Source organism: Rhyacophila brunnea, unplaced genomic scaffold, assembly GCF_057557595.1.
Source record: "Rhyacophila brunnea isolate RB1 unplaced genomic scaffold, BYU_Rbru_1.0 scaffold_3, whole genome shotgun sequence".
Taxonomy (NCBI): Eukaryota; Metazoa; Arthropoda; class Insecta; order Trichoptera; family Rhyacophilidae; genus Rhyacophila; species Rhyacophila brunnea.
The window spans coordinates 34,599,107-34,616,635 of record NW_028232965.1 but is presented as its reverse complement, the minus strand read 5'-3'; the positions used below and the strand labels follow the sequence as shown (position 1 = coordinate 34,616,635).

Here is a 17,529-nt window from a genome sequence, read left to right as displayed (position 1 = left end):
GCGTAAATTTTAAATAAATTATTGACTTACCAAAACCAAACAATTAAATATAAAGAATAAAAACCATGATTTTGGTAGCAACCAAAGCAGTCTTTCAATTATATACCTACTGTGTTTTCAAAAAAATCGGGAAAATTTAATAAAATAAATATAATATAGGTACCAAAGAATACAGCACCGTCCAATATTCTCTTTGATATAGATACGGCTTAGTCTATGGACACGATTTTAATATAATTAACTGTGTCATAATAATGATGTGACTGACTCAATCAACATAATAAAATACAAAATTTTTAATTTAGTAAAGTAAAGTGATAAAAATATTATGGATTTTTTAAAAAAAATAGTAGTGTAAAAAATTGCAGTCTGGCAATCTCGATCTTTGGTTCCTTCGGTCGTATGGGTGTCCGTACTCTGATTTATCTCTAAATTATATTTCAGGACAAGGTTGAGTTATCATGGGATCAAAGCTTTTACATTTCACTTCTTCGGCGAGGGTAATAATTTTTCCAACAGTAAATATGTGTAATTGCCAATAATATACCCGGCTTATATTTCAAAGAATGGTGTTTATTATGCAATATTTGAGTGTCGGTTTAAAAGTGTGTGAGGTTCCTTCGTGATTTTGTAAATACGCTACAAAATCTAGAATGACGTTAAATTGTATGATCACTGTAACTATAATAATTATTCAATATTCATTTGTTAGCCTTGCTTGTATTATTAAATTATAAACAGTCTTGCTATAATGACCTTGTCACCTATGTCAAGGGTTACTATTTTGTTTCTAATAATTGAACATTAAACTACACACAATTTATATTAATTTACTTATTTACATTCCATGTCACCTGATTCTGTTAGTTATCATCGTAAACATTCTCTTCCGTATTCTGTCAAAACCACTCAAGAATCTAATAATAATAATTTCAAATAAAAAGAGGTTAAAATCAAGTGACATTTGTCTGGAATTGTAATTATTGTTCATATTGAGACATTATTTTCTCAATACATAAGTAAGTACTTAATTTTGTACTCGACTATGGTGTAATTATAATTAAAAATTAAAGTTTGTGTAAATTTCTTGTATTAGTTGTTACCCATCGCTTAGAATGTCGTGGGTCCAGGGGTTCAAACCTGGGTCTAGCAAATACACATTGTTGTTCAATTTGTGTGTTGTACTCGGAGTATGGACCTAATAGGTTGAGCAAGTGGCTAACATCCATTTCTCCTAAAAACAAAAATCTGTTAATACAAACCTCCACTCCGGGGGGCACATATATGATCTTATTATGATTGGACATGATCAAAGGAAAAAGTAATTGTCCACTGACAATTCTGACTGATATAGAACAAACTTATCATACATAATAATATGTCCGGTGTGATATACATCTCTCATGTATAAAATAATATCAATCTTTGAGTGAATTCATCACCAATCCAGTAGTCCATTTTATTTAGAGGAAGGACATATTATTCTTCTGGTATTACGGCTACGATGAAATCACTTTGGAACGGTGTTAGTGTCTTTTGAAAGTAACAACCCAACACCTAAATAAATCGCCTAAACTGCCGAAAGAGACACCATTCTACCTACTTTATTTTGTGAGCTTACTTTTTTTTTTCATTCAACATTTAATTTTTTTCACAGAGAATAGGCTTAATAAGAGGTCGTTACTACTCGACCACCCATGATGCGGATCTTGTTGTCATCGGAACCGGTCCCGGAGGATACGTGGCTGCCATCAAAGCTGCCCAGTTAGGCATGAAGGTATATAAAATCTTGATATTGCACGCATTCTCTTTATTGCAATGTTCGAGTAATGTATTGCGATATAAATTGTCACTTAGACAGTGAATGGAGCCAACTGCACATATATTTAAAAAAATAATTATGTATATTACATATATATTTGAAAATTATTATATTTTTAAAAACATATTTTGTTTATGAGACAACAATTTTTATATCCCCATATCTCTGAAACTTATGGATGTGGACCAGGTTTTTCTACCACCAATGTGATGATATACACTGAATTTTTGTTTTAATTAATTGATTTAAGTTTTGTAATTTTTCATTTCAATCGTTTTCAGTAATCCGAGAACATCGGTTGGTGTCTTCAGGCAAAACCTGGGTCGTTGAAAAGATTCAAATCGATAATCACAAAACTTAAACAACCAAAATTTATATTCGGATGAATTATATTCTTAATTTAGAATTATAGCGCCTGTATACATGCATGAAATTACTTGCACCAATAGTTTGTATTTTAAACTATCGCGATAATAACTGTTTACATATTGTAAAAGTGGTGACTGTCTCACCAAGCGTAAGCGAGACACGATGTTGTCATGGTATGGTGTTATATTTGACAGGTTCAAACGTAGGTATTCAGGTACAGGTTTGTGGATATTCGGTAAACGTCAAAATATTCCTTGCGATGTAATTCGTATTTCTTCCGGCAGGTTCGCCACTATCGTTCTACTGCGCGTGCGCGCGCACCCACCATGCGAGTACCAATTATTGCGTGAAAATTCAGAAGCTTTTAAATTTTTTGATTCATGTATGTAATCTTGCAACTTCCATGATAATATGTGTTTACACATGCATTTTCTTGTTATGGCCGTGATAATACGTACTGTCAGAAATAAATCCATGCATCTGTAAATGGGGGGGTATTAATCAAATTGAAATATAACTTAATTATAACTTAATGGAATATGAATCTATAGAAGCCACATGTTGTACTTATATATTATAATATGAGACGAAAACTTTAATTTTTAAACAATCTTTTGTAAAACTACTGTCATAACTTACAATTGTTATATTCATGAGATATTGCTTGATCAGTAAAACTGATACAGTATCCGTCCACCGTCCAGCTATTCCCCATCTGCACGTCCATTGGTATTACTAATTTGATTCTGTACTCAATAATTATATTGCATTCTTTTTTAGGTGGTTGCCGTAGAAAAGGAATCTACACTCGGCGGTACTTGCTTAAATGTAGGCTGCATCCCGTCAAAGGCGTTGTTAAATAATTCCCACTACTATCACATGGCCCACGGCGGTGATCTCGCCCAGAGGGGCATCACACTCTCAGGGGTATCTTTGGACCTTGATAAAATGATGGGGCTTAAAGAAAATGTTGTCAACTCTCTAACTGGAGGCATTGCTCAACTGTTCAAGAAAAATAAGGTCAGTTTTCTCCTTCATTGCACAAGATCTATTCTTATGAGTACAGGAAGTCTGCTGTTTCATTTATGTTGTACAGACAATCAATTTTTGTTAATTGTATTAATCATTTTGTTTTCCTGTACGTAGATAACATCCATCAGTGGCCATGGTGAAATAACGGCTCCAGGTCAAGTCTCTGTAAAGAAAGCTGATGGCACCATTGAAACTGTAAATACAAAGAATATTTTAATAGCCACTGGATCTGAAGTCACTCCATTCCCAGGAATACCGGTGAGATATTATTCTAGCATTGTAATTTTGGATCATATTATGAATTAATTCATTAGAATCAATGAAACATATAAATGGAACCGAACCATGAGAATCCCTTATTTTGGATCCGGAACCATTGATTCTGAATCTTTAGAATCTTGAGCTGGAACCCTTTAAAAATGCCCAGGCTCTGTCGTTTTTTTTTTTTTAAATTTTTTTATACTTTTATTTTATCATTTTTGTTTAGCAGTTATCCCAAAGAAAATATTAATTAATATATTATACATTTCGATATGTATTACAAAAGTGGTTGAATACCATGTGTCCATATGTTCGACCTGGTAATAGTATCTTGAAAAAATAGTATGAACACCTACTTTTTAGTTTTGAATAAAAATAATAGAGCTATAAGAACCCCCAATTTAGAGGAATCAAATGGGGTACGATTTTCCGGCGCTCAGTTCTGGTTCTTCAAAAAAATCAATATTCTTACGGCAACTGAAAATTAACCCCCTGTTTAAAAAACTACCTAGATATTATCCCCCATATAAAAATAAAATTTTCCTCAACATGATGGATGTAAAAAAATATTTAGCCATTTGGTTTAAAATGAATTTGACAAAATAAAAATATTCAATGATGTTTTTTATTTAAAAATTTATATGGGGCGTTAATGTCCGTATTCTTTACGCTAGGGTTCACGTCACATCGCTCGCGGACGGAAACCATTGTCGATTGCACCAATCACCGAATCCCATTTGATTTCTCCACTGGAACCTAACCTTCAACCAACAATAATTGGAGGCTCTAATAACTCTAGTTGGAATTAAACTATGTGTAGTATCGCCTGTAGTTGAATTATTGAAGTTACATAAGGCTTCTCTATTCCAACTAAATGTAATTGTAAATAAATTACTATTTTCGCACAGAGTAGGATTGTATCATTCATTATGAAGGCGAGTAAGAAGGAAGCGTGTGGTGGAAAATGGAATATGTAGAATTCATTATTATTGTATCTTTTGAATTTGATAACAGTTTTGATATGATGGGTCAGCTCTTTGATGGACAGGTTTATCTAATTTATTTAAATGGTAATGTACAAAATTCTAAATGAGTTATGATATATTATTTCCTAATGATTTTTTTCAGTATTATGTACTTAGGTAAATTTCATTAATGTTGTTTGAGTAATTAGATTTGTAAATGAACCACTTAAGACTGCGTAATGCATCGAACATCCAATTCTCGGCACTGCGATAACAAGCATTAAGGGTCTGTTCTTTCGTAATATGTCTGCCAAATGTTCTTTATGCTTACGCCTTGGCTCCCTGGGGCCCTAAATCCAGTGGCATCACAGAATATTTGAAAATTTTAATAATCCTATTCAATCTTGATTCAATGTGCTAATTGCTGATGCAGGCTCATAATGATAGATTCGTATGATTCAGTAACTGTTTTCTCCAGGTATTTGATAATGGTGTGTATTGTATATGAATGAGGCATAAGAGTGCATCCTTCCTAATAAACTAAAATGTTACATAGAAAAACCAATCAACCGCAACATGGTTGGTAAACTTCAAAACCATTTTATCAGAAAGTTTAAACATTTAACATGACAGACAATAATTTTTCTGAAGCAATGTTTTGATGCCAAGCAATGCATGGCTAGCATTCTACTAGGTGGCATATAGAGTTGCAAACTGTAAAAAAATATAGCTGATTTTACCAGCTGCTGTGATTATAGATCAGAGGGGGGCAAACTGCGGCCCGCCGGGTATTTTTTTGAGGCCCGTCATCATGTACTTCTGATTACGAATAACTTTTTTATAATTTTTTAAAAAACATATTGCCATAGATTAAAATTTGTTTAGCAATAGTACGCGATCCATTTTCAATAGATATTGATAGTGTACCGACAGAGCTACAACTTGAGATTATTGATCTGCAGTGTGACACTGATTTAACCCTTTATAGGGCAAAGGTCGAAAACGGTTTATTTATCAACCACCTCATTTATGAGCTATAAGTCATACACTAAATATGGAAATATCAACCTTAGTGCGTCAAGACGTTGTCGAGAACGTTCTCTGGTTATGAAATAAACCATCTAATATGAAGTGTACGTCAATCGCTCGCAAAACACTATTTCATCGATTGGTCGATGTATCAGCCATTGCGCGTTTGCGGTCGCGACTCGACGAATTCGCGAGTGACACTTGACTTTGCAAGTCATTTTGTTCCCATTTATATTATATTTTGTGAAAAAAAGTATGTACATAAGTATTAAATATGCATTTATTTATCGATTTACATTATATTTTTTACAAATATATTTTGACAGAGTACTTGTTTCGTCATTCTATTGCCAAGCGGGAAGTACATAACCTCAAATTTGCAATTCGCATGGCTGACCTCTAGAATTATTTTAAAAATAAAAAAACGGCTTAGGCAGCTGTGTATAGTTATATTTTATTGTGAATATAGTATACTATCATAAATGTATTTTAGTTTTACTCAAAATATTTGGGATCGGAAAAGTTTTCAAAATATCCTCGAAGAAAAGGTGTTTTTTTGTTAGTTGTGACATCAATTGAATGCTAAAGTACTAAATTAGTATCAATATCGCAACTTTCATGGGCTTGTATTGTATTATATTTGACTGTAGAAGTAACATCATCATCAGCTGGGGTCTATCCACTGCTGGATGTAGGCCTCCCCCAGCATACTCCATTTTTCTCGGTCATTTCGTAATATGGTAATTTTGTAGGTCGGTAGGTACTGTTAGGATAATATGTTTTATTTTTTTTTCAGTTCATGAGTAAATTTAAGAAAAAGAGCTGTCGATGTGCTTATTGTAGTACGGTTAGAGAGCCAAAACGCATATATTATTTTTTAACGTACCGTTTTGCATACTATGTTTTGAAAAGTATTAGGTAAATGGGTGTAAAAAAATAAAAAATGAATTGTAACTTTTCTTATGATTAAATAAATAATATGTAGAACCATTATTTATTTGTTTTATTTGAAAAAAATATATCAAAAAATCAAAAAAAAAAAACACCTGAATGGGCACTGGTTGATAAAAAAACCACCATATATTATAGTTTTTCCAAATTTCTGATAGATATTTTTTATTTTTATATTAAAATTGTTTTAAGATATTAAATATCTGATGCAAAATGATAGAGGTCGGTTTGAAATGAAGAAAAAAATGCTTTGCCCTATAAAGGGTTAAGAGAATTGCATCGTCATGAAGAAATCTCCAAATTTTACAATGCCCTTAATTCAGACAAATTCGACCAACTTAAAGATTATGCAAGAAAAATGTTCATTATTTTTGGATCAACCTATATATGTGAACAAACATTTTGGATCATAAACCTCAATAAAGATTCTTTACGATCAAATATCTCCAATGCCCATTTACAAGCAGTTTTGAGAATATTAACTACAAAATTAACACCTGAATTAAAAAAAAATTTAAAAAATGTACAACAGTTTCATTCTTCTCATTAATTTTTTTGTAGTGTTTATTTTTCGTGATAATAAATAGTGTATATCTAAAAATAGTATTTTACTTGCGGCCCGCCGCTCATTTTGAATTCTTGAATTTGGCCCTCCATCCAAAAAGTTTGCCCCCCCCCCCTGTTATAGATTATAGATAACATTAAAGTATGAATATCTTTGTTGAGTGCTAATGTTTAGTGAACTTGGTTCCGTTTAAGATGATGTGCCTCCGAAGCTGAGTTTTCAGTAATAGCTATAATAAAAACAAATATTATTTTTATTTGATTTCAAGATTTTAGAAACCGTGTGGTGAACAACAGGCTTAGGGTCGTATGCATGAGATTCCCAAAAACCTTATAGGCTATATACTGCACGTTTGTATGCATGAGTACAAACGTAATTCGTTGTTTAGTGATCATGTGTCATGGTGTCCGTATAATGGCAATCTTATAAAATTTCATTCCCCGATAAATTCAAAATTTTGAAATTGTAAATGTGTCTAAAAGTGTGCGAACGGTACCATATAAATTTAATAATTATAAATGAATAATTATTATGAACTTTAAACAATTTATCAGTTATTTTATCACATTTATTTTATAATTCTACTGTACGAAAGGATAAAATATTGCCAGTAAACATTTCCATTTGGTGGCAATACTTAATACATACATATTATTATTATGATTAACTTCACTTCAATTATGAGATGTCAAAACAGAATAAGAATAAATGACAGAAATGCAAATGGATTTAGATAATAATATGTAATGATCTCTGTATAATATTATCATTTATACCAATCACCGTATGACACCAATGATGTATCCAGTGTATTTGAGAGTTGTGCCTTGTTTATTACAGTTATCTTACAATAATCAACTAGTTAGGTAAGTACCATAATATTTTGAAGAATGCAGAATGCTTCCAATTGCATATTTTAATGCCAGATACAGCAGTAGGTACCTATTTTTGCGGTCGTTTAGCGGAGATATTTTATCGTAATCTTACGTAAATCAATCTTATTTCTCCATGAGAAATATTGCGCTTTGTAAGCGAAATAGGTACGAGGCATTGTATCAGTTACCTACTATCTAGATTATAGACTAGGGATCAAAATTATACGTATTTTGTAAACAGCATGACTAGGAACTGTTTTTAAAGTTTGCAAATGTTTTACAGAGTCTACAAAATGAATGAGGGCCTCAAGCAAACGTTTGTTGTAATGAATGCATTATTAAAATGACATATGAAAGTGACAGATGAAGCAGCCATGTGACATCAGATTGCTTACATCACAAACAGTGCTATACGCTATATGATGGAAAATCGGTTAAATAGCTTATAAAAAATTTGGGAATCTCATACATAACCTACCCATCCTACTGATTGGTAATTGTTTCTAAGGTGCCGTAAAATATTCTTTATAAATATCGAGGGCGCTTTGATATGAAGCAGTAACAACCAGTGGCTTTATGCATAATGCGGTCAAATTTCAATAACCATATTAATTTAGGATTAATTAATGGTTCATCGAACTGTTGTTAATTTTTTCTTTCTGCATTTAGGTGGACGAAGAAACAATTGTCTCATCGACTGGTGCTTTGAGTCTGAAAAAAGTTCCTGAACACCTTGTAGTAATTGGTGCTGGAGTAATTGGTCTTGAACTCGGTTCTGTCTGGCAGAGACTAGGAGCCAAGGTGACAGCAGTTGAGTTTTTGGACTCTATTGGAGGTAAGATGAAATTACAATTTGATTTATTTTTAAGTTCACCAGATTATCTAGAATCGTGACGCACACTTATTATAAAAGACAAAACTTATCCAAGCGCGGTTTTGGAATAATATTTTTAATGGAGTTTGTTTTTTTTTTTTATTACTAAATGTACATTAATTTTTCTGTTACAAGATAATCTCCAAAATTATGTATGGATATTGACTATTAATAAAAGTAATGAATACTTCTATAATACAAAGTTAATAATAATATTAATAGGAATGTAATTTAAAATTTCTTTGTCAGGGGTTGGAATTGATATGGAAGTAGCAAAGACATTCCAAAAAATCTTGACTAAACAAGGGCTCGAATTCAAATTGGGAACAAAGGTGACAGGCGCCACTAAACAAGGAAGCACAATCAAAGTTGACATTGAATCTGTCAAGGATAGCAAGAAAGACACCGTGAGTATACTACATATATAAATATAATATTGTTAATTATAATGTCAATCTTTGTATTTGTATCTGAATTTAACGATAAATAATGAAAACGAATAAATTGCTGTATTTCAACAAAAATAAAAGTATCATTTTCCTTGTGAAGGATTATATGGATTTTTAGGCAAGAGCCTAATTTATAAATATATTATTATCATTCCAGTTCATGTATTGATTATACATGATATTACAAAAAAAACAATTAACATAATATATGTGTAATCTGTTTTACAGTTAGATTGTGATGTTTTGTTGGTGTGTGTTGGACGGCGGCCTTACACTGAAAATCTGGGGTTAGACAAAATTGGAATCATCACCGATGCACGAGGTCGCATCCCTGTCAATGAAACTTTCCAAACCATCGTATCTGGGTATGATCAATTCGTTATTATCAGTCTCAAATTATTTTTACCCATCTACTCTCATAAAAATAGTTGAGAAGAAGACAATAAAAAACGTCATCAACACAATTTAAATTATTTAATATTTTCACAGGGTTTATGCTATTGGAGATTGTATTCATGGACCTATGTTGGCACACAAAGCTGAAGATGAGGGCGTAGTTTGCGTTGAAGGAATGACTGTAAGTATAAGTTTATAGATGTGAAGGTATCCGTTCAGAGTTCAGTTATTTACATTTTTTGTTATGTACCAACATATTTGAGGTCAGAAGAATTAATCGATAAATTTATTACTGCGTTTTCTATTTGAAAACGTGTCCAGTTCCGAAATTCACTATCTGCGCATGACTGTAGTTTCCGAAAATCGTCATCGAATTGTCATTTTCAAAAATTATTTTATGCTATTATGATTTTTATAATATACTAGCTAAAGTACCCGGCTTCGCACGGGGTCGCTTCGTGGTTATATTTATCTTAGATATTTGAAAAATAATAAGAGGTAATTATTTCTTTAATATTAAAATATCTGTGTAATACAATATGGCAATATGAAAATAATTATAATAGGAGTAAAGGTCAAACATAAGAACACTAAATTAAAATCGAATCCAAAATATGAAAACGTTATTAATGTTATAAATATGTAGTAAAAAAAAAAATCAAAATTGGATGGAACAAACAAACAACAAACTTTGTATGTTATATAATAATAATTTAGAAACCGCACACAACTGACAAAAGTTTCATCGCAATCGGATGAATGGTATAGGAACGCATACGAATAGTAGAAGAAGATGATTTTCTAATTCAGAAACCTTCGTGGGCATGCGCATGACAACTCACCAAAGTTTCATTGCAATCGGATTAATGGTATAGGAACGCATACGAATAGAAGAAGATGGTTGTACTAATTCAAAAACCTTCGCGGGCTTGCGCACAACAACTGGTCAAAATTTCATCACAATCGGATGAATGGCATAAGAACGCATACAAATAGAAGAAGAAAAAGATGATTGTAGTAATTCAGAAACCTTTGCGGGCAAGGGCACAACAACTCACCAAAGTTTCATTGCAATCGGATGAATGGTATAGGAACGCATACAAATAGAAGAAGAAGAAGATGGTTGTACTAATTCAGAACTCTTCGCGGGCGTGCTCACAACAACTGGTCAAAATTTCATCGCAATCGGATGAATGGTATAAGAACGCATACAAATAGAAGAAGATAGAATAGAAGAAAAAAGAAAATAGTTGTAACAATTCAGAGACCTTTGCGGCGTGAGCACAACAGTTGATCAAAATTTCATTGTAATCGGATGAATGGTATAGGAACGCATACGAATAGAAGATAGAATAGAAGAAGAAGATGGTTGTACCAATTCAGAAACCTTCGCGGGTGTTGGCACAATTACTGACGAAAAATTTGTTGCAATCGGATGAATGGAATAGAAACGCATACGAATAGAAGAATATAGAATAGAAGAAGAAGAAGAAGATAGTTGTACTAATTCAAAAACCATTGCGGGTGTTACCACAACAACTGACGAAGGTTTCATCGCAATCGGATAAATGGTATAGGGACCATACGAATAAAAGAAGATAGAATGAAGAAGAAGAAGATGGTTGTACTAATTCAGAAACCTTCGCGGGTGTAGGCACAATTACTAACGAAAATTTTATTGCAATCGGATGAATGGAATAGGAACGCATACGAATAGAAGAATATAGAATAGAAGAAGAAGAAGATGGTTGTACTAATTCAAAAACCATTGCGGGTGTTACCACAACAACTGATGAAGGTTTCATTGCAATCGGATGAATGGTATAGGGACCATACAAATAAAAGAAGATAGAATGAAGAAGAAGAAGAAGATAGTTGTACTAATTCAGAAACCTTTGCGGGTGTTGGCACAATTACTGACGAAAATTTTATTGCAATCGGATGAATGGAATAGGAACGCATACGAATAGAAGAATATAGAATAGAAGAAGAAGAAGAAGAAGAAGATGGTTGTACTAATTCAAAAACCATTGCGGGTGTTACCACAACAACTGATGAAGGTTTCATCGCAATCGGATGAATGGTGTAGGGACCATACGAATAAAAGAAGATAGAATGAAGAAGAAGAAGAAGATGATGATTTTTCTAATTTAGAAACCTTCATGGGTGTGCATACAACCACTTGCCAAAATTTCATTGCAATCGGATGAATGGTATAGGAACCATACGAATAAAAGAAGATAGAATGAAGATGAAGAAGAAGATGATGATTTTTATAATTCAGAAACCTTTATGGGTGTGCATACAACTACTTACCAAAATTTCATTGCAATCGGATGAATGGTATAGGAACGCATACGGGACAGACAGACAGACATTCATTTTTATATATTAGTATAGCCTATACTCTTCCCGCAAGTGCAAGCAATAAGTTTACAAAGTTTTATCGCAATCGGATGAACGGTATGGCTGCGCATTAAATACGAACAAACAAACACACAAATATTAATTTTTATATATTAGATAAATCCACTTTAATTTAATAGAAAATGAATGGTATAGGAACGCATACGAATAGAAGATAGAATAGAAGAAGAAGATGGTTGTACCAATTCAGAAACCTTCGCGGGTGTTGGCACAATTACTGACGAAAAATTTGTTGCAATCGGATGAATGGAATAGAAATGCATACGAATAGAAGAATATAGAATAGAAGAAGAAGAAGAAGATAGTTGTACTAATTCAAAAACCATTGCGGGTGTTACCACAACAACTGACGAAGGTTTCATCGCAATCGGATAAATGGTATAGGGACCATACGAATAAAAGAAGATAGAATGAAGAAGAAGAAGAAGAAGATGGTTGTACTAATTCAGAAACCTTCGCGGGTGTAGGCACAATTACTAACGAAAATTTTATTGCAATCGGATGAATGGAATAGGAACGCATACGAATAGAAGAATATAGAATAGAAGAAGAAGAAGATGGTTGTACTAATTCAAAAACCATTGCGGGTGTTACCACAACAACTGATGAAGGTTTCATTGCAATCGGATGAATGGTATAGGGACCATACAAATAAAAGAAGATAGAATGAAGAAGAAGAAGAAGATAGTTGTACTAATTCAGAAACCTTTGCGGGTGTTGGCACAATTACTGACGAAAATTTTATTGCAATCGGATGAATGGAATAGGAACGCATACGAATAGAAGAATATAGAATAGAAGAAGAAGAAGAAGAAGAAGATGGTTGTACTAATTCAAAAACCATTGCGGGTGTTACCACAACAACTGATGAAGGTTTCATCGCAATCGGATGAATGGTGTAGGGACCATACGAATAAAAGAAGATAGAATGAAGAAGAAGAAGAAGATGATGATTTTTCTAATTTAGAAACCTTCATGGGTGTGCATACAACCACTTGCCAAAATTTCATTGCAATCGGATGAATGGTATAGAAACCTTACGAATAAAAGAAGATAGAATGAAGATGAAGAAGAAGATGATGATTTTTCTAATTCAGAAACCTTTATGGGTGTGCATACAACTACTTACCAAAATTTCATTGCAATCGGATGAATGGTATAGGAACGCATACGGGACAGACAGACAGACATTCATTTTTATATATTAGTATAGCCTATACTCTTCCCGCAAGTGCAAGCAATAAGTTTACAAAGTTTTATCGCAATCGGATGAACGGTATGGCTGCGCATTAAATACGAACAAACAAACACACAAATATTAATTTTTATATATTAGATAAATCCACTTTAATTTAATAGAAAATGAATGGTATAGGAACGCATACGAATAGAAGATAGAATAGAAGAAGAAGATGGTTGTACCAATTCAGAAACCTTCGCGGGTGTTGGCACAATTACTGACGAAAAATTTGTTGCAATCGGATGAATGGAATAGAAACGCATACGAATAGAAGAATATAGAATAGAAGAAGAAGATAGTTGTACTAATTCAAAAACCATTGCGGGTGTTACCACAACAACTGACGAAGGTTTCATCGAAATCGGATAAATGGTATAGGGACCATACGAATAAAAGAAGATAGAATGAAGAAGAAGAAGATGGTTGTACTAATTCAGAAACCTTCGCGGGTGTAGGCACAATTACTAACGAAAATTTTATTGCAATCGGATGAATGGAATAGGAACGCATACGAATAGAAGAATATAGAATAGAAGAAGAAGAAGAAGAAGATGGTTGTACTAATTCAAAAACCATTGCGGGTGTTACCACAACAACTGATGAAGGTTTCATTGCAATCGGATGAATGGTATAGGGACCATACAAATAAAAGAAGATAGAATGAAGAAGAAGAAGAAGATAGTTGTACTAATTCAGAAACCTTTGCGGGTGTTGGCACAATTACTGACGAAAATTTTATTGCAATCGGATGAATGGAATAGGAACGCATACGAATAGAAGAATATAGAATAGAAGAAGAAGAAGAAGAAGAAGATGGTTGTACTAATTCAAAAACCATTGCGGGTGTTACCACAACAACTGATGAAGGTTTCATCGCAATCGGATGAATGGTATAGGGACCATACGAATAAAAGAAGATAGAATGAAGAAGAAGAAGAAGATGATGATTTTTCTAATTTAGAAACCTTCATGGGTGTGCATACAACCACTTGCCAAAATTTCATTGCAATCGGATGAATGGTATAGGAACCATACGAATAAAAGAAGATAGAATGAAGAAGAAAAAGAAGATGATGATTTTTCTAATTCAGAAACCTTTATGGGTGTGCATACAACTACTTACCAAAATTTCATTGCAATCGGATGAATGGTATAGGAACCATACGAATAAAAGAAAATATAATGAAGAAGAAGAAGAAGATGATGATTTTTCTAATTCAGAAACCTTTATGGGTATGCATACAACCACTTACCAAAATTTCATTGCAATCGGATGAATGGTATAGGAACGCATACGGGACAGACAGACAGACATTCATTTTTATATATTTTTTTTTTTCTTTTTTTTTCGACCATGTCCAATCCTGATAGGATCATATGGGCCTCCACAGAGTGGAGGTTTGTATTGACAGATTTTGTTTTTTACGAGAAATGGATGTCAGCCACTTGCTCAACCTATTAGGTCCATACCCTGACACACACAAATTGAAAAACAATTTTTGTACTTGCCAGACCCAGGATTCGAACCTGGGACCCACGGCTTTGTAGTCCAACGCTTATGCCGCGCGGCCACCGTGGTATTATTAGTATAGCCTATACTCTTCCCGCAAGTGCAAGCAATAAGTTTACAAAGTTTTATCGCAATCGGATGAACGGTATGGCTGCGCATTAAATACGAACAAACAAACACACAAATATTAATTTTTATATATTAGATTATAGTAAAATTATATGTAAAAAGCTGATTTTTAAACTCAACAGTTATGTATTTAGTATTACAGTTATAAGTCTTAATATGTATCACTGATTCAGTTTCAGAATCCGCCTCTTGGTATTTTGTATTTTACTTATTTTCTAAGCTTTTCGAGTGAATTTTGTTTTTAATTTAATTACATAAAGAAAGAACTAATGTGCAAAGAGAATAAAGTGTAATTTTTGTATATGGATGCTCCCAATGCTTGCTAAAAACATATTTTAAATTATTTATACTATGTGGAAGCTCATATTATACTCAGTTTAGGAGTGCAAATGGTAACTTATCTTGTACTTATAGACATAATAATTATATTTTAGGGTATGCCTGTTCACATTGATTACAATTGTGTACCATCTGTAATCTACACACATCCCGAAGTTTCCTGGGTAGGAAAATCCGAAGAAGACCTCAAGAAAGCTGTAAGTTTTATATTATAGATATTTATTAATGTTCACTTTCATTCAGATTCAATATTTATTAATGTTTACAATGATTCACTTTTATACTAATGGTTATTAAATGCGAACGCATGTGTGAAATTTTGATAAAGTTTAGTTTTGCTTGTTTTTAGGGGGTTGCATATAAAGTGGGCAAATTCCCCTTCATGGCAAATTCTAGAGCAAAAACCAACAATGAAACTGAAGGATTCGTTAAAGTATTGGCTGACAAGGCTACTGACAGGATTCTCGGCACACACATCATTGGACCGGTAAGTTCTATTATAATTTTCAAAACATACATTTTACTGGTGCATTATAAAATTTGCAACTTGATTTCATTGTTGGAACATTTGACTCGTATAGAAAGAAATAAAAAATTTAAAACATACCGACAGTACATTCATGTCAGTCTAGGAATGTCAAAAATTATTGATAGTTTGAAATATCAATATTTCTTCACAATACTTTCTTTCACCTCTTTCGATATTTTTTGCTGAGTATATCTGAATAAAAGCTATCACAGACAATAATCATTTGATACTTTCCTTTCAATACCGCTACCAGTATCGAGACTTACTTTTTTATATGTTATCCACAACCATCTCAGTCATTATATGCAGAACCAATCAAAAGCTGCCATGAAAAATAAAATATAAATAAATAGGCAGCCTATCGCTTTATTTTGTATGTCATTGACAAAAGCCAAATATAAGATGGTTGAGATCTGAAAAACTAAAAATCCCCTTCATGTGGATATCTTCTACACTAGGTGACATGAATAATCAAAGCCATTTTGGTTTCACAGTAGCATGGTTCATGATTTTTTAAAAGTTGTTAATGAATAATGATTGTGTTTTGTTTCAGGGTGCTGGTGAATTAATCAATGAAGCTGTCTTGGCGATAGAATATGGAGCGGCTGCAGAGGATGTGGCCAGAGTTTGTCACGCTCATCCGGTAAGCCAAGTATTCAATTAATTGGTACTGGTACTGGTTCTTTGTGACGATATGTCAATGTATCAAGTCATTAATAATGTTATTCTATAAAACAGTAGTTTTCAAAGTGAGCGCCACAACTCACATCCAAGGGCATGCACAAGCTGAGTGATGAATTTTATAATTCCAGTCAATCTTAATTCAATGTGCAGAACGATATATTCCATTGTTGTACTAGTTTGGGACCTCCAATGAAGTTAGTTTTTTTCTCTTTCGACCATGTCCGATCCTAATAGGATCATATGGGCCTCCACAGAGTGGAGGTTTGTATCAACAGATTCTGTTTTTACGGGAAATGGATGTCAACCACTTCCTCAACCTGTTAGGTCCATACTCTGACTCATACACAAATAGAAAAATAATGTGCACTTGCCAGACCCAGGATTCAAACCTGGGACCCACGACACTATAGGCCGACGCTCAAGCCACGCGGCCATCGTGGGACTGTTTTTTCTCACAATACAAATAATATTTTTCGAATTCTAGCTTTCAGCAACAGTTAGTTTCAAAATCTAAGAAAATTAAGGGTAACTATCTGGATCCCAAGATTTGAGAAACTGTTAAAACATGCTCACCCGTGGTAAAGGTGCTGTGAATGTATTTAATACCCCATGAGTCAGCAAAATATCGGAAACCATTGCTATAATAATAATGTGTAATTCGAACATGAAAAAAATCTAAATTAATTCTCCCTATGTTCACAGACATGTGCAGAGGCATTGCGCGAGGCTCATCTGATGGCATACTGTGGAAAACCGATTAATTTCTAAATAGCATTAATATATAGAATTATTTATTTACGACATACAAAAAAATTGTATATATATTTAAATTTGTTTATATTATGTTATGTCTGCATAGAAAATTTTTTATTGTCATGTTTCCAGATTCAAACAATATAATTTCTTTCCATCTTGGCTGCTGTGTCTATGAAAACTAATCATGAAAACATATTCACTCATTTTAAAGCTTTCTTTTGGCTAGTAAAATATTTTTATTGGTTATGAAGTAAAGTAGATTATCACATAGGGATACATATGTCATCGCATTTCACATTTTTTCAATAAAAACCATATAATTAATAA

The 17,529-nt window shown here is 33.0% G+C and overlaps 1 protein-coding gene across 1 annotated transcript; it reads left to right on the top strand.

The window, feature by feature from the left end:
* Positions 1-380: 380 nt before the first annotated feature.
* Positions 381-17,529, top strand: LOC147068251 (dihydrolipoyl dehydrogenase). The gene is made up of 12 exons (XM_085953095.1): positions 381-500; positions 1,658-1,777; positions 2,972-3,211; positions 3,338-3,481; positions 8,539-8,704; positions 8,993-9,150; positions 9,421-9,557; positions 9,682-9,769; positions 15,329-15,430; positions 15,583-15,720; positions 16,316-16,405; positions 17,149-17,529. The coding sequence occupies exons 1-12, from the start codon at positions 462-464 to the stop codon at positions 17,212-17,214; spliced, it is 1,488 nt and encodes a 495-aa protein (XP_085809221.1). The 5' UTR covers positions 381-461; the 3' UTR covers positions 17,215-17,529.

Coding starts and splice junctions, on each gene's coding strand:
- LOC147068251 (XM_085953095.1), top strand. CDS start 462: ATGGGATCAAAGCTTTTACATTTCACTTCTTCGGCGAGG. Junction 8,705..8,992: donor GTTTTTGGACTCTATTGGAG/GTAAGATGAAAT, acceptor TTTCTTTGTCAG/GGGTTGGAATTGATATGGAA. Junction 15,721..16,315: donor GCACACACATCATTGGACCG/GTAAGTTCTATT, acceptor GTTTTGTTTCAG/GGTGCTGGTGAATTAATCAA.